This window comes from Rattus norvegicus, chromosome 8 (genome assembly GCF_021556685.1).
Source record: "Rattus norvegicus strain SHRSP/BbbUtx chromosome 8, alternate assembly SHRSP_T2T, whole genome shotgun sequence".
In the NCBI taxonomy this organism is placed as follows: Eukaryota; Metazoa; Chordata; class Mammalia; order Rodentia; family Muridae; genus Rattus; species Rattus norvegicus.
Window position 1 is genome coordinate 109,035,662 of NC_141541.1, and position 19,034 is coordinate 109,054,695.

Sequence of the window (19,034 nt, forward strand, 5' to 3'; positions counted from 1 at the left end):
TGAGCATGGGAGGTCTTTCCATCTTCTGAGATCTTTTTTCAATTTCTTCCTTCAGAGATTGAAGTTCTTGTCATACAGATCTTTCACTTGCTTGGTTAAGAGAAACACCAAGGTATTTTATATTATTTGTGGCTATTGTGAAGGGTGTCATTTCCCTAATTTCTTTTTCAGCCTCTTTATCATTTGAGTAGAGGAAGGCTACTGATTTGTTTGAGTTAATTTTATATATAGCCACTTTGCTGAAGTTGTTTTTCAGCTGTAGGAGTTCTCTGGTGGAATTTTTGGGGTCACTTAAGTATTATCAGATCATCTGCAAATAGTGATATTTTGACTTCTTCCTTTCCAATTTGTATCCCTTTGACTTTCTTTTGTTGTCTGATTCCTCTGGCTAGAACGTCAAGTACTATATTGAATAGGTAGGGAGAGAGTGGGCAGCCTTGTCTTGTCCCTGAATTTGTTCTTCTTATTGTGTCCTAGATTTCCAGGATGTTTTGGGTTAGGAGCTTTTTGTGATTTGCATTTTCTTGTACTGTTGTGTCGCTGGTTTCTATGGTATCCTCTGCCCCTGAGATTCTCTCTACTATCTCTTGTATTCTGTTAGTGATGCTCGCATCTGTGACTCTTGATCTCGTTCCTAGGTTTTTTATCTCCAGGGTTGTCTCCCTTTGTGATTTCTTTATTGTTTCTATTTCCATTTTTAGATCCTGGATGGTTTTACTCAGTTTCTTCACCTGTTTGGTTGTCTTTTCAATAATTCTTTAAGGAATTTTATGTGTTCTCTTTAAGGGCTTCTACCTATTAACCTGTTATCTCCTGTAGTTCTTTAAGGGAGTTATTTATGTCTTTCTTAAAATCCTCTATCATCATCATAAGCTGTGATTTTTTTTTTAATAGAACCTTGCTTTTCCAGTGTGATGGGGTATCCAGGACTTGCTGTAGTGGGAGAAGTGGATTCTGATGATGCCAAGTAGCATTGGTTTTTGTTGCATATGTTGTTGTGCTTGCCTCTCGCCATGTGGTTATATCTAGTGTTACCTGCCCTTGCTGTTTCTGACTGCAGTCTGTCTCTACTGTGATCCTTGTTGTGTCAGAGCTCCAGTAAGTCCAGGAGTCTCTGGGATCCTGTGATTCTGGGATCCTGTGATTCTCAGATCCTGTGATTCTCGGATCCTGCGTGTGTCAGAGCTCCTGGGAGTCAAGCTTTCTTTGGGCATTGCAGTGGTGGTTGGGGGTCCAGAGCCCTGGGTTTGCTCCGGGCACATATGCAAGCTGGAAGGAAGCCGTGCCTCTGGCTGTCTGGCAGTTTGTGTTTCTATGGTTCCTCTGGGGCTCCCACTTATGCTGGGTGTTGGGACAGATGTGATCTTGAGTGTGTCAGAGCTCTAGTGCTCCTGGTTGTGTTTAATCTCCTTGGAGTCGAGATTCCTATATGATCCTGTGATACTGTGATCTTGTGATCCTCTGATACTGGGTGTTTCAGAACACCTGGTAGTTGGGCTTCCTCCTGGTGTCCTAGGAGTGGATGCAGAGGTAGAGCCCCAGGTCTGTTCTGGGTGCAGGATCAATCTGGAAGGAACCCATGCCACTGGCCAGGCGGGATTCCTGCGACCCTGGATCCCAGGGGTCCCAGTTTCTCTGGGTGTTGGGGCAGTTGTTGTAGCCTCCTCAACTCTGATCCTGATTGTGTTAGAGCACCTGGGAGTTGGACTTCTCAGGGTATTGTGGGAATAGGTGGGGTGCCAGTGCCCAAGGTCTGCTCAGGGCACTGGTTCAGACTGGAAGGAACCTGTGCCACTGGCTGGGTGGGATTCCTGCATCTCTGGATCCTTGGGGACACAGTTACTCTGGGTGTTAGGCCAGATGTTGTGGCCTCCTCACCTGCAGTCATTTATTTCTGTTCAGCTAGTTGTATACTTCTAAACATCAGCTCTTGACATAGATAAGTTTTGTAAGCTTTATATGAAAATACATTTATTTAAACTTAAACCTCAAATTTTATATTTAAAAATAAGATAATGAATGCCTATGTATAATATTATCTTTTTTTTTTTTTTTGGTTCTTTTTTTCGGAGCTGGGGACCGAACCCAGGGCCTTGCGCTTCCTAGGTAAGCGCTCTACCACTGAGCTAAATCCCCAGCCCCAATATTATCTTAATTTCTAAGATATTTGAATGAATTTTTTTTCACTTTATCACAGATCCAGGTATTACCTTCCTGTAGACATTAGAGTTTTGTTGTTAGGCTACTTTGGTGTTTATTTTGTATATATCATGACAAATTTTTCTCTTGCCTCTACTCTCATTTATCCTCTTCTTCTACTTAGTAGAAGTCAAATATATCATTTTGAATTTGACATTTGATTTCAGTGCTTTATCAGGTTTTGATTGCCTCGTTAGTGCTTTTTGCCATTTCTCTAGTTTTAGATAATATAGCTATCCCAAGTGTCAAAGTTTAGATTCATCAGACATAATTCATCTTGGTCAACAGGTAGTGTTGAAGGCCACAGTCTCATTTTTTTTTCCCCCTTCGCCTCCCCTCCCCTCCCCTCCCCTTACCTCCTCTCCCCTTTTCTTCTTTTCTCTTCTTTTTTCTTCTTTCCTTACATCCTGTTCTCCTTTCTTTCTCTCCCTTCTTGCCTACCTCCCTTCCTCGATATGCAGCCCTGGCTATCCTGGAATTCTTTATGTACCCCAGGCTGGTGTCAAATTCTGCTCCAAGTGCTTAGATTAAAGATTTATCTATGATTCTGAGTTTTTGATCTTAGCCATTCTGACTGGTGGGAGATGGAATCACAGGGTTGATCACTATGCCCAGCTTAAATGATAATTTAAAAAATATTTTATATGCACAAGTGTTTTGTCTGTATATATGTCTGTGTACCACATGCATTCCTGGTGCCCATAGAAGACAGAAGATGATATCTGATTCTTTGACTAAAGTTATAGACAGTTATGAGTTACTGTAAGGTGCTGGGAAATTAATTTGGGTCCTTTGGAAAAATAGCTAGTACTTTTAACTGCTGATTCGTCTCTTCAGCTCCTAAGACAAATTTTATAATGGTTACATAGCTAGCTGTACTCATGGGAAGGTGGTTTGCATCTATAGTATCATTAAAAAAAACCCTCTCAATTACCAATTAACCAATTTTCTCTCTTTTATTAGTTAATTCTAGTATCCTAATGTTATATCCTAAGTTGCATGATAAATTTAATTTATATTACTAGATATGTGTCTTCCTTGGATCAAACCTAGGGCCTTGTTTATAGAGAGTGTTTTCACATTCTATCTCATTCATTGTCATTTATCTTTAACTTTGCTTATTATAAAGCCTCTTTCTAGGTGTTAGGTACAAAATTATAATTTTTTGGCATAGAATGGTCTCCCTAAAGATTCATATACATTCTTAGCTAGAACCATGAAGAAATCCCTAAAACCTTGTGCAAATTTTTGTAAACCTAAAGTTAGGTGAAATACAAGTCCATCAGCATATGTGTGCGTGTGTGTGTAATTAAATAGGAATGGAATGAATTTTGTGACAGTTAATTTTTTGTAAAATAAAAAAATACTGTAAACAAAAACTCATGGAAAAGTGTTATAGGATGTATGAACAAGCCAGTATGAAACCTTGTGTGAGATTTAATGCAGCTTATATTTGAGTGAGGCTAGATCTTTTCATTAACTCCTAGTATAGTGCCGTCCGTGTAGATTTTAATAGTTACATTTTTTTTTTCCTGTGATGAAACAAAACACCATGATCAATAGCATCTTATGAAGAATGTATCTTGGCTTATGGTTTCAGAGGGAAAATAGTTGATCATTGCAGAGAGAAACCATGACATCTACTGACAGGCATAGCAACAGGAGCAGAAAGCTGAATTAACACTTCTTCAAATAGAAAAACAAAATCAAGAGAGTGAATTCGAATGTGGGAAGGGGCTGTTAATCCTTAAAGCCAGTCTCTGGTGACATATTTCCTACTGGCAGACTCTACTTCCTAAAGGTTCCATGACCTCCTCATATGGCACCACCAATTGAGAACTGATAACTGAATGTTCAAATATGTGAAACTATGGGCGACATGTCTCAGAAAACCACCATGGGCCTTAAAGAGTATGTGTACATACTGGAAAGGCAGATTGGTTGAGGTGGCGGTGGGATGGTTGGACAAATATACTGTTAAAATTCTTAAGAGCAGAATAATGGCAGGAAGTCAGTAATAGCTGAGAAGGTAGGAGAATGTTTTTGGTGCCATGTATTTGGTGATGAAGTCTAAGAAAATGTTAGAATGTTGAATGTAAAGGAAAAATGCAGCTGAAGTATGACTTCCTACGTACACTATGGTAAGACTGTGTGCAAGCATCTTTTTGGATAAGAACTTGAGCAGCTGTCTTGGAGATGCAGTTTCAGAGATAAAGCTCTGGGAAATATCTTTTAGACACACATTGTTTGTTTTCATTTTTGTTTATTATAACATTCTTGGGTCATGGTATTGTGTGTGCATATAGAGTCTCGTGTGGAGAATTTTCTAAAGTTTCTTTTTCCATTTTGTTATATCTCTGTGTCAAAACAGCCCTTGTTTATGCTCTGTGAAAACCCTACTTATTTTTTGTCATGGTTTTAGATAGTCACAATCAATGAGAAAGAATCTTTCAAGTGTTCTTTATTTCAAAGTGTACTTTCCTTCCACACAAATGCATACATACTTTTATGGGGTATGATGTTTTTATGCATATATTATCAAATCAGTAATTAACATACCTATCACCTCAAGCATTTTATTTTTATTATGGTGATAACATTCAAAATCATTCAAGATGTTTTAAAATGTTCCATACGGGGCTGGAGAGATGGCTCAGTGGTTAAGAGCACTGACTGTCTTCCAGAGGTCCTGAGTTCAATTCTCAGCAACCACATAGTGGCTCACAACCATCTGTAATGGGATCTGGTGCCTTCTTCTAGTGTGTCTGAAGACAGCTACAGTATACATAATAAATAAATAAATCTTAAAAAAAAGTTCCATACATTACTGTTAACTATAGCTACCCTACCATTCATGGTGTATGCATATCACATTTTCTATATTGATGCTTCTATTTATAGACAATTAGGTCAACTGAGTTTTGATTATCTTTTTTGGCATACTGAATTTTTTTCCCTCTTGGATATATACTCAATGGGATGGCTAGACTATAGCAGTTTGGTTATTCTGCTATGTCTGTATTCTATTGTTTTCCACTACTATACTAATTTATAGCTGTACTGTAGTCTTTCTCACATCCTTGCCAGCATGTGTTCCTTTTATCTTTTTTTTGATCGCTAGTATCATTAAAATGAGCTGTGGTAGTTTTGATTCACATTTCTTTCATGAGTAGCACAGCTATTTTACTCAGATATTTAAGAAGTTTTATTTATGATGATTATAACAGTGATTAAGATAGAAAAAATTACCTGCCCATTGGAAGTTAATTATTTTATTATCAAAGAAACAATACATTTTGTGAAAAAAAGATGCATTTTATAAATCCTTGCAAAGATCTAAAAACAACTGCTGTTTTAACTGTCATTTTCTACCATTAATCAGTTAAAAAAAATCCTTCACTCCTTCCTTCCCTTTCTCCCTCTCTCCCTCCCTTCCTCTCTTTATTGTTTTGTGAGACAGTGTTTCTTATATGTATCCTTGGCTGTCCTGGAACTTACTCTGTAGGCCAGGCTGGCATAGAATTCAGAGATCCACCTGTCTTTTTCTCCCAAGTGTTGGGACTAAAAGCATGCACCACCACCACTACTACCACCTGACTCCTTTTTTAAAGAAGAAAAAAATTATCCACATTAAATATACTGAAACTTCATTAATTTAATATGATCTCTCTAACTTCTTTGCATTTATTAAGCACTGCTTCCTGAGTACATAAAGATTGGTGGGTTTTGTACTGTTTCCTATGTCTTTACAATGTTAAGTAATGTGAATTTTTAATTTGGGAGACAAAAACTAAAACTGTTTTGTTTTAAATTGACTGTATCTAATTACCAGGCTAAAGACATTGCAAGAAAACATTTTATACCTTGATGATGATTCAGTTAGTCATGGATCATCCAAAAACAGGATTTACAAATAAAAAATAAAATAACTTTATATTTGTACTTACCCATTGAGCCATCTTATTGATAAATCATTAAGGGATCCCCACACCCTTTCTTAATTCTTTCAGGATTCTCCATGATTTCTGTTGGTTTGTTTGATTATATCTCTGAGCATTTATTCCACAGTGCGTTCATTGATGTTTAGATTTGGAAGTTTACATTTCTGTTTTTATTGCCAGTTGGAATTTTTCTGTCATAATGTCTTCGGTTTTCTTCTTTTTAGTGTCTTCTTGGAGATGTTTGGAATGTTTGTTTTATGTATACAATTTCTGAGATTCTTTAAGAATGATTTTTTTTAGTGAAAATGGCTCACTCAATTTTTAAAAATTATATCTTATGATGGTTTTTGTTAAAATTGGGCATCTTAAATATTTAATTCTGTGAATTACCCCAGTCTCACATTTTGATGATGATGGCTCTTGAGGGTTATACATGTTACTTTTCTTAAACTATCTTTTAAGAGATTATCTTATAGGTGGTCAGATGTAATTCTGATTAACAAATAAGTAATATGACCTGTTTCACTGAAGAACTGAAACCAAAATGGAAAAAGGGGTTTGTTTATAGATTGGTTTATTAGCTAAGATATTCATTATTTCAGTATCCTGTTCACTTGCAGGTCTGTCTGCTTTTATCTTCACAGTTTTTTCCATTCATAAAACTTTTATTCCACTTACATGAAGTTTAATATATGTGTCCTTAACAATGATGCTTGGATTGTTCATGAAAATTTCATAAGATATTAAAACAAAGCTAGCTGTCATCCCAAGTTATTTTCCTGTTAACTATTTTCACAGTTAGACCCGTATTAAAAAGAAAAAAAAATCACAAAAGAAAAAACAAAACAAAAACTTAAAAAAAAAGTTAAATACATGGAATTTTGTTTACCACTGCGATTGATACGCATGGAGCCGGGAACACCGAGCAACTCATTTTTACTGCATCTTTACATTTACATTTGTTCTTAGATTGCCTAAGACATTTAAATACAAATAAAATGTGTAGCAAAAATAATGAAAGCAAACAGCAGGTAACTTTACAGATTTTAAACTCTTCACATTTTATTAGAACAAACTTCAGCAGTTTTTGAAAGATGCAAGTTTATTCTTTCTTTGACATTAAGCAGGCTCCCAGCTCTGAGCAGGCCTATGTAGATAATAATTCTTGAATCTTTATCTCTAAGCTTGCCTCTTTGGTTTTCTGCTGGTCATTTCGTAGACTAGGGCTCTTGAACTTTTTTCAGTTGTCTTTTTGTCTAAGGAAATTTATTGGTATGTAAGATAGGCATACAAAACCAGATTTATTTGTTGATAATAAATTATAAAGAAATATATTACATTTTTGTTATACATTTAAATAGAAATACCAAACTTACCTACTGTGAGGGCCTTTATTTATTTTTACATGACAAATTAAATCTTAGGTGAAATTCTGATTTAGAGACCAAAGCATCTTTTCTGTTCTTAGAGTTAATGGATATTTCATTTTTATAATTATCAATGCTGAGCACTCATCTCACAGGAATAGCAGGATGTCGAGGGCCATTTAAATAAAGTCGGAAGTTCTGCTTTAATTTAAAGCCAAAATTGTAGTACTGATTTTAAAAATAAAATTCAAATCAGCAGTTCAAAAAGCAGTTTTTCAAATTCAGAAATCATTCAGGCTGAAGATACACTGATTTGATACTTAACCTTAGGAATGATAGTAGTGAAAGATTAAATGTCTGCTTTCTATAACTAAAACATGTTTTTGTAAGAGTAGAAAATGCTATGTGTACAGTTAAAAAAAAGTTCATAACAGTTATAGTCTGGAGTCTGAGCCAAAGTGTTTCAGATAGTGCTTCTTAGCATCTCTTGTCTCAGTGGTAGTGCATTACAAAGTATTCATGTTTTATGTTTTTAACCCAGGCTAAATTAACCTTGTACAATGCAACGTGGGCTAGTGCTGTCAGAAAATACCTCAGATTTATTGCATATTTGATTTTGAATTAAGTTTTGCTCTTTGAATATTCAGAAAGTTTTAACTGTTACCAATTCTTTTTTCATAATCGTATATTTAGTTATGTGACTATCAGGTGGATTATGAACCACAGTTTAAGAAGTCAGGTCATAGACTACTTCTAGTTCCCTGTACGTATTTCTTATACATATACATTCTTTCAACAGGTATCAGCTACCATTTTGGAGACCAAGGGTCTTGTGTTTTTTTCCCTTATACTTGCAGCTATACCAAGAAATGGTTCTGCTATTCCCATTGACTTTCTATTTGGGAAATCAGGAATGATAGGCAGGGTAAGCAAAATGATGTGGTGTTAGTTTGTTTGGTTGTTATTGTTTTTAGTGTTTTTAAATTTAGAAGTTTTTTATTCTTTGTTAGGTACTCTTTATTGTGTTTTTTAGATTGAAGATTTTTGTAAGAGTTGGCTTTTTTTTTGGGGGGGGCAGGGTTGTTCAATTTTGCTAACTAACCAAATAATTACCTTATAGGGAGACCTGATCTTTTTTTTCTTTTTCGATGGTCACCGTTCTGCTACTTCCTGTGTTGTTTGTTACTCTCCTATTCTTGTCGATTTAGTATATAAATCAGAGTTGTCTTATTTTTTGACAGCATTTAAAAATGTTTTATTGTTTTCAGGTGTATATAGTTTTTCCATCAAGAAATCTGTTGTAATTTTTATCTCCTTGTTTGATGTGTTGTGTACATTAAGATTTCTTTTTACCTGCAAATAGTGATATTTTGACTTCTTCCTTTCCGATTTGTATCCCTTTGATCTCCTTTTGTTTAATTTCTTTAGCTAGGACTTCCAATACTATAATGAATAAGTAGGAGAGAGTGGGCAGCCTTGTCTAGTCCCTGATTTTAGTGGGATTGCTTCAAGTTTATCTCCATTTAGTTTGATGTTGGTTATTGGTTTACTGTATATTGCTTTTAGTATGTTTAGGTATGGGCCTTGAATTCCTGATCTGTCCAAGACATTTATCATAAATCGGCGTTGGATTTTGTCAAATGCTTTCTCAGTATCTATGGAGATGATGATCATGTGGGTTTTTTTTTTTCTTGGAGTTTGTTTATATAGTGGATTACATTGACGGATTTTCTTATATTGAACCATCCTGTATCCCTGGGATGAAGCCTACTTGATTGTGATGGATGATTGTTTTGATGTGTTCTTGGAATTCAAGAATTTTATTGCATATTTTTGCATGGATGTTCAGAAGCGAAATTGGTCTGAAGTTCTCTTTTTTTGTGGGGTCTTTGTGTGGTTTAGGTATAAGCATAATTGTGGCTTCATAGAAGGAATTGGGTAGTGTTCCCTTTGTTTCTATTTTGTGGAATGGTTTGAAGAGTATTGGTATTAGGTCTTCTTTGAAGGTCTGATAGAATTCTGCACTAAACCCATCTGGTCCTGAGCTTTTTTTGGTTTGGAGACTTTTTTTTTTTTTTTTTAGATTTATTTATTTTATTCATAGATGGTTGTGAGCCACCATGTGGTTGCTGGGAATTGAACTCAGGACCTCTGGAAGAGCAGTTGGTGCTCTTAACCACTGAGCCATCTCTCCAGCCCGGTTTGGAGACTTTTAATGACTTGTTTCTATTTGTATGGTTTATCTGATCCTGATTTAACTTTGGTACATGGTATCTGTCTAGAAAATTGTCCATTTCATATAGATTTTCCAGTTTGTTGAATATAGGCTTTTGTAGTAGCATCTGATGATGTTTTGAATTTCCCCAGTTTCTGTTGTTATGTCTCCTTTTTCATTTCTTATTTTGTTAATTTGGATATTTTCTCTGTGCCCTCTGGTTAGTCTGGTTAAAGGTTTATCTATTTTGTTGATTTTTCTCAAAGAACCAGCTCCTGGTTTTTTGTTGGTTCTTTGTATAGTTCTTTTTGTTTCTCTACTTGGTTGATTTCAGCCCTGAGTTTGATTATTTCCTGCTGTCTACTCCTCTTGGGTGTATTTGCTTCTTTTTGTTCTAGAACTTTCAGTTGTACTGTCAAGCTGCTAGTGTATGCTCTTTCCAGTTTCCTTTTGGAGGCACTCAGAGCTATGAGTTTTCCTTTTAGCACTGCTTTCATTGTGTCCCCTAAGTTTTGGTATGTTGTGCCTTCATTTTCATTAAATCCTAAAAAGTCTTTAATTTCTTTCTTTAATTCCTTGACCACGTTATTGAGTAGAGTGTTCTTCAACTTCCATGTGTATGTAAGCTTTCTGTTGTTTTTGTTGTTATTGAATACCAGCCTTAGTCCTTGGTGATTGATATTAGTCCAAAAGCTCAGAATACCCAAGATACAATTCACAGATTACATGATTCTCAAGAAGAAAGAAAAAAGTGTGGATAATTCAGTACTTCTTAGAAGGAGGAACACAATGCTCACAGGAAGGAATATGGAGACTGAAGGAAAGGCCATCCAGAGACTGCCACACATGGCAATGGGGATCTATCCCACGTGCAATCACCAAACCCAGTCACTATTGGGGATGCAAAGAAGTGCATGCTGACAGGAGTGTGATATAGCTGTCTACTGAGAGACTCTGCCAGAGCCTGACATACAGAGGTGGATGCTGGCAGCCAACCATTGAACTGAGAATCGGGTCCTCAATGGAGGAGTTAGAGAAAGGACTGAAGTAACTGAGGGTGTTTGTAACTTCATAGGACGAACAATAATATCAACCAATCAGACACCCCAGAGCTCCCAGGGACTAAACCATCAACCAAAGGCACACATGGAGTGACCCATGGCTCCAGCTGTATATGTAACAAAGATGGTCTTTTGAAGGCTTGGCGCTCCAGTGTATTGGAGAATGCCAAGGCGGGGAGGTGGGAGGGAGTTGGTGGGTGGGTGAGCATCCTCATGGAGGCAAAGCGGGGTGGGGGGGATGAGGAATTTCTGGAGGGGAAACCAGGAAAGAGGATAACATTTGAAATGTAAATAAGAAAATATCCAATAAAAAAAGATTTCTCCTTATCTGTAGTTAGCTTTTAAAGCAAATTTTATACTTTGGAATATTCTGCTTGGAAGTTTTTTGGTTTTTACATTTTGTAAAGCTATCAGCAGAGTGGTGGTGACCCACACCTTTAATTGTAGCACTTGGGAGTCAGAGGCAGATGGATCTTTGTGAGTTTAAGGCCAGCCTGGTGTATAGTGTGTGTTCCAGGACAGCCAAGTCTATATAGTGTCTCAAAAACCAGAACAAAGAAAAAAATAATTATTTAAAATTTTTTCTTTTGCGTTACCTTTTAGTATTTCCTTGTCTTTGTCTGGGGACTTCAGCTTTAGGTGTATTTTTCGGTTTGGTTTTGTATCATGGTTTCTTATGTCCACTCTATCCTGGTTTTAGTCCTGTGTATTTTCTTGTTTTAATTTTTTAAAAATGTTTCCTGTTTTCAGAGCAGTTTTTAGGTTTACAATGAATTTGTGGGGAAAGTACAGGAATCTAACATTTGGTACCTCATGCCCTTTTTGGTCGCCTCAGAGTCGTATGCTTCTTAGAACTCTTGACCCTGTTGTATTGACATTTGCTGTTACCATCGAAACTCTGTTCCTCGTTATGTAGATACCTTGTACAATGATATTTATCTCCTGTTTAGAAGTGTTTTACTGCATTAATATTCGTCTGTGTTCTGCTTGGTGATTCTATCTGCACTCTAACTTCTAACAATCACTCATTGCCGTAGTTTTACCTTTTCAAGAATGTTATATCATCAGGGTTATGCAATATGTAGCCTTTTCAGATAGCTCTTTTTATTTAAAGGTTCTTCATATAATTTTATGGCTTTGCTGGAGAAATTGTTTTCTACATCAAATAATATTTGGAAACTGAAGCTTTCTTATCTACTCACCTTCCAAAGGACTTCTTAGTTGCTCCCAAGTTTGATCAGTTATGAATAAAAGCATAATAATATCTTTGTCTAACCTTTTTTGTAAATGTAGGATTTTAACTATTTTGGATAAATATCAAATAATGTGATCATAGGTGCGATGGATTGATAATTCTTGATGTATTTATTTTATTTAAAAATGATTTTTTTTAATTAACAGGTGTGGCTTTGAGGTTGTGTAACAAGTTTGAATTATCCAGAACTTTCTGTACTGTGGCATAGTCTCTCCCGCAATGATTACTTCAGAGTTACCAGTGTTACAGTAAGTATTATAATTTTCTTTATCTTCTAGAGAATACTGTAAACACAGTATTACATGGTTCTGATGAGATATATCATATATATATTATGCTATTGAGACAGTGTATTTGAAATCTTAAGTATTAGGGTATGGGATTACTCTGCCTTTGCTATTGAAATGTCAGGATGTTTTCTGATACTGAACAAGTCAGATAGTAATGTTCTTATATTAGGAGTCAGCCATTCATAACACTGATTTGTCATAAATTACAGTAGAGCTATACTTATTTTCTACTCACTGTTTCCAGTTTCTTTGTTCTATGTTATGTTAGTAACTATATTGTTTGGAAAGTCTGAGATGGTCAGTCTTGCTATTGAAAACATTTATTAAACTTTGTCTTGTATCGAATTTATTGTTTTAAGTTCTCCCACTAAGATTCCTTCTATTACATTAAAATTATGATTTCTGGTTTCTAAAAAATCTCAGGGAATACCAGATGGGGTGTGTGTGTGTGTGTGTGTGTGTGTGTGTGTGTGTGTGTGTGTGTGTGTGTGATATATTATTAGATTTGTTGGTTTGTTGGGCAGACTTTGAGTTGGGCATCATTTTAGAATTTCTAGACAGTGTCACAGTCATATAACAGCAGATATTATTTTTTTATAATTTGCATCAAGCTGTAAATTGAGGATCCATGTATTTTGCTCTCATGTGATAATGATAATTTAGCTATGATAAAAGGATTGATTATCCATTTAAGTAGTTACTTCTTTGATTATAGTTCAGTTCCAAATGTCTTTTCCAGGAGATAGCCTTCTGGTTGCTCTCTTAGAAGCTTTAAAACACAAAGCGTTCCATGTGCCTTTACTTGGTTGATAGATCAGTAATACTTTTTTATAAGGATTTTGAAATGTAGATGATAAAATTTAAGTATTGTCTATATACTTGCTCCATTGCTCTTTACCCTTTACTTTAGGCATACTATTCAGTGTGGAGGTCCCTGCATAGTATTTTCTGTCTTTACTTTGTTCTTAGGAACTCTTGTTTCTCATCCAACTATCTGTTTATGCTTTATATTAGATAAATGTCTGCAAGAACTTCATTGTGTCTTTATAGTTAGGATAGGTCTCTCTCTGTTTTCTTAAATTTACATTCTTTTTCTCCTACCATTGTATTTCACATAATGTTCATAATCACTTTGAAAGCAATAAGCTTTTTTGTCATATTGTTGTATGCTTTGCTTCTAGTATACATAGCTCCTTAGACAGCCCCCCCCACATTAATTACTCCAAAAATTTGAAGCAGACTTATTTGAGCTATATTTGTATTTAAAGAAAATGTAGTGTTAATATTTAGTATTAAATATTGTTGTTTGTAGCAAAAAGTACACAAAATTGTAAATCTATAACATGTATATGTGTACTGTATAGTGGTAACTGATAGCTGGGTAAATGCACTTTGGAATAAGCCAGATGGAGAGGATATTCTCCGTTTACATTTAATAAACCTTTTAAGAGTATACAGTTGTCTAAATTTTTGTGTTTGTGTTATTATCTGATTTAATCTACCTATCTAAGTATGTACCTTGTTGTGCTAACTTTCTATCATTGTGACAAAAATGTGTGGATCAATCTACTTAGAAGAAGGATATTTTCCCTTTCCATTTCCAATTTCAGAGTTTATCTTAGGATCAGTTGACCTTGTTGCCTGTATGATCTTCAGACCCATGATAAGGCTTTTTATTATAGTAGGGGGTATAGGGCGAAGCAAAACAGAGAACAAGGGAAAGACTTGTAGCCCCAGAATCCCCTTCACTGATATGTTTCTATTAGGTCTCATTTCTTATAGGACCTGCATTAGTGTCTATAGGGTATTCATTAGTGCCAGAGGCCAGTGACCACACCTTTAAGATACAGGACTTTAGGAAAAACTCAAATCATTAAAATTCTTCCTCTGGTTCCTCATGCTCATTTCATAATGCAAAATGCATATTTTTTCAATAGTCCATAGAGTCTTTTCTGTTCCAGCACCGCATATGTGATAACATAACAAAATCAGTTGTAAGTCCAAATTACCTACTTCCAAGATACAGTATCACAAAAAAAATTCTTATTCCCAATAGAACAAATAGGAAAATAAAATGGAGAAATTAGACCAAAGTAGGACTAAAACTCTGCAGCAAAACAGTAAATCCTATAGCTCTATGTTTGTAATTCTGAGCACATGGTAGTGACATGAACAGCAAAGAGCTTGGACAGTTGCTGGTTTTATGGCCACTGTTTTGTGCTGATTTTGCTGGACCTGGTTCCTTGCATCTCTGACTTTATGCTGTGTCCATTATTGCTTCAGCCTCACCTTCACAGCTTCCCTCAGCACCTTGCCAGTAGTGGCTGACAAGGATTATGAACCTGATATTCACTGTCTTGCCTTTCTTTTGGAATCCCTTTGAAACTTCCATGATTCTTACCTCCATGACAGATACCTCATCTTTACTCTTTACCTCATATTTGCAAACAGCAAACCCAACATTATGTAAACGATGGCAGGGTCTGCAACCACTGCAACTGCACTCAGTTTCCTAACGGTTCTAGAAGCTGTTTGAGCATGTAGTTTCTGAGCAGCCAACTGGAGTTTCTTCAAAGAAATATCTCTCTAGGTTCTCTTGTCAGTCCTGTGAGGGTGTAATGGGTGAGGAGGTGGATTCCTGAAAGCCAATAAGGCATCTCTTGTTATATTGCAGTGTGGGTACTTTCTTTTAATGGTGATAGTTAGCAACCAAACCACACCCTCTTTGGTAGCACCTTTAGCCACACTCATATTTTTCATGGAAACTCCACACTTTTCATGTCTGTCTTGCTCTGTAATGTTTGGCTCTCAATTGTTGGCCAAAAGAAGATAACAATATCCATACTGTTTCTTTAGTGCTTTGCTGTCTTTATTTCCTTTGCCAGGAGCCTTTTTTTCTTTTTTCTTTTATATTCAAACTTAAAATTTTAAATTTTGCACTTAACAGTGATTTAAGAAAAATCAGACAATAAAGACAGGCCATTTTTCAGATTAACCATACTATATTCTTGGCTTACTTATATATTATAATTACTGAAGTATTTGTCTGAAATTGGTCTTTTTTATTATTAAGCAGTGTCAATTTATATTCTCTAAGTATCCTAGCTCTGGATAAATAATGTATGTCTAACAAACTCATTCCTTACTGTCATTGTGATTATAGGTATTAATGAACTGGCCATAAATATATAGTTACTGGTACTATGCAGGAAAAGTTAGTTGTATTATGAAAATTTTAACACATTTAGTACTTTGAGAGTGAGTTAGTACTGGGAGTTGAACTTGGGCCTCACACATACTAGACAAGCACTCTACTACTTAGCACCACTCCTAGCCACAACTTCTTTACTGTTAATTTATTTGAGAGCTATATGAAATTAGGCTTGTGAATAGAGAGAAATAATAATCATCATAGACCTCCAAGTCACTTAGGAAATGTATCCCTCTTCTCCCCTAGCAGTGGAAAACAACTGAGGTTTCAGGGTAAAGAGAGCATAATAAAGACACATATAATTAATAAATAACTGTGAATGCAGTAATTACAATAGAAAGGTTAGCACTAGAAAGTTGTATTACGAAGAATTTGCAGTATCAAAGTCAAAGTTGCTAAATTGATTGGTGAAGATAACAATTTTATAAGATATAATATTGATACATAATTATAGCTGATGTCCTATAATTTTGCAAATGTGAATGTGGCCCTTTGGAGTTTGAAAAGAAACTGTTCAAAATTTGAATTCTTGTATCACTGTCCCAGTATTTCTGCTGTATCTATCTTAACTTTTGATATGTATTGTGATTAACTTACCTATGTGGATATTTGATTCAGATACTTTTACAATAGTTCAATACTGCATTTATTCTGGGTAGTCATTGATAGAAGAATATTTAAATAAATTCTGCATGGCTTATGTTAACCTTTATGGAGCCCCAGCCTTTATTGTATTAGTATTTTGGAATATATTCATCTACTTAAGACTTTAAAATTGAAATATACATATGCACATATATACACACATTTGAAATAAATACGTCTATATTGTGTATACACATAGAAAATATTTTAGTAGATATTTATTTTTAACATTGTTTTTATAAATATGTATTATGATTGTTTTACTTTCATACATGCATGTGTAGCACAATCATGTTTGGTGCTGTGGTAGCCAGAAGGTGAGTCCCTGACACTGGCTTTACAGAGAGTTGTTAGCGACCATGTAGGTGCTGGGAACTGAACCTGGGTCCTATGCAAGAATAAGGACTCATAACCACTCCTTCCTCTCTCTCCCCACTGTGGTAGGATATTAATCTGACTGTTCGTTGTGTGGTCCATAGTGAGATTGAAGGGCTGAGGTGAGGAAAGTACGTCTTTTTCTTGTGTTCTTAAGTCTTTTCCCACTTTTTGATATTAAAGACTTACTCAACATGCTAAGAAGTAAGCATATATAGAAAACAAAGTGTACAAGCTTTCAATAATACTTCTGGGTTTTGTTTTTTTTTAAAAGCTGGCTGCAGTTGACAGTATTATTAATCAAATCATACTTACCTGCTGATTTTTTTTTTTTTTTTTTTGGAGCTGAGGACCAAACCCAGGGCTTTGTGTTTGCTAGGCAAGCGCTGTACCTACCACTGAGCTAAATCCCCAACCCCGATTTCTTTTTTTACTAAACCGTATTTATCTAGCACAAATTAATTTCACTAGTGGCTTGCTTACTATTTGATAGAACTGGATTTCTCCTGTAGTTGTGTTGGAGCTTTCTTTACCATCACAAGCTTTTAGCTAGTCTGTCAAGTTTGATAAATACAAAACATCTGCATTTCAATATCCTCCCATAGAAAGTCAAGAATTCAAGTTTTGTTTGAAATTCAACTGACTCTACCATGTATTAGATCTATGACTGTGGATCATTTTATCACATGATTTCTTTTATAAAATTCTGATAGTAAAAAAGTTTTGTATTTTTTATGCATGTTTTTCTGAAACATCCTTATAGCAGTATATGCTCAACCATATTCTGTGCTGTAATGAAGAATGAGACCAAAAGAAGAATTGGAGCACAGAAGGATGACTAAACTAGATCAGGGATGGACCGAGAACTGCTAAGAGTTCACATTTCCTGAGGGCTACCCCTCTCCTGCAAAACCCAAAAGAAAACAAGATTACTAGTAGAGAGGTCTCATAAGGCTCCAACTTTTCCCAACAGTTACAGGTAGCTAAAAGATACTAGGAGAGAGAGTTGATGGGACCCGTGTCTTCCTGTAGGATTTCTAGGCAGTTAACGTTTGCTGGGGCAGTAGTGGCTCACAAGACCATTCCCTTCTTCAAGGACATATAGACAGTTAACCTTTCTAGGGAGATTGTCGTTTTGTCTTACATGGTATGAGTGCCTTTATAATTGTTTATACTCCTGTAATTAATCCTGATTCAATTCACTATTTTACCTGGAAAAAAACAGTGGAATTGTTTTGTGAACATAGCTGTGTTTGTTCATTTATATGTTGTCTATGTTCACATCTATCCTGTGGTGCTAGAGTCTAGTAGTAGACTGGAAGATATACAAGCCTGAAATAATTACTAGGTAGCCCTTTAAGATAAAGCTTGCTAACCCCTGTTTGTTATTCACAACATTGTATTGGAAATATATCTGGCATTTTTCAAATTCCACATTTTCTTTGAAGATTTGCAAGTAAGTGATGTGAGAATGTTACTAGCAGTAGCATACAGTTGGGCTCCCACATGGATATACGTAAAATAGTCACAAGCACAGTGGATATGGTGAAGACGGGTAGATAAAATAATTTTTTTATTTTTGTTTTTGTGTTTTATTATTTTTCTCCTATTTTTTAGGGTTATGGTAATAATGAACAGATGAGAGACCATTATTTTACTTTTCCCCTCTAGTACTTCCAGATCCTTCCCCCGTTGTATCTACCTACATTCATATTTCTTTTTCTGGGTGAGAGAATGTTACACTGAAAAGGAGCTTTTGTGTTTGCAAGAGGCATAATAGACTAATACAATTTTATGAATTTGAATAACAGGATAATTCTGAAGATACTAAATTTTATAGTTATTTTAAATAAACATTAATTTTTAAATTTAGTTGATTAATGTTATTTCTATGGATATAGATCCAGAAGCAAGTCAAGTCTAATTGAACTTAACTTTATATTTGAATTTAAGGTGACTTTTAAAGAAGCCTTTTATTCATCCAAGTCAATACTCTTGAATTAAAGATTTGGAATGCAGTCAAATATTCTGTGAAGGCATTAAGATTATTTATATAGAAGCTGCACATTACGTGTAAGATCTCCAAAGGAATGCAATTTAGTACAATAAAGATAGCAGAAGAACAGAAAATAAGAGTTGAACTTTAAGGAAAGGTTCAAAACAGAAAGGATGCCAAGACTAGAGTATTAATGAAGCATATTGAGAATTTTGTGAGTTGGACTCACTAGTGGATATGCATCCTTTGTTCTCATTTTCAGTTTTCCGAAGACTTGTAAAAGTGTTCTTGAGGTAGAATTTAGTGCTGTTGATTAGTCAGAATCAGAGATGGAAATTTAAGAATTTTGTAAGCTAATTTAGTAAAATACAGCTGTTATAAAAAGTTTAATTGTGTAAACTTAAAATGAAGTAAATCTGTGCCTGTGATGATGGCTAGAGTACTGTGGGATAAACACATGCTTGCACACCACACATGTA

General features: G+C 35.3%; 1 protein-coding gene across 6 annotated transcripts in view; it reads left to right on the plus strand.

The window, feature by feature from the left end:
• Stag1 (STAG1 cohesin complex component) overlaps positions 1–19,034 on the plus strand; it is a 383,606-nt gene that overhangs the window by 65,895 nt on the left and 298,677 nt on the right. For all 6 annotated transcript variants that reach the window (XM_087562318.1, XM_087562317.1, NM_001433817.1 and 3 more), the window contains one exon: positions 12,185–12,286. In XM_087562318.1, the coding sequence (XP_087418444.1) occupies positions 12,258–12,286 (29 nt within the window). In that variant the 5' untranslated portion in view covers positions 12,185–12,257. The remainder of the gene's footprint in view (positions 1–12,184; positions 12,287–19,034) is intronic.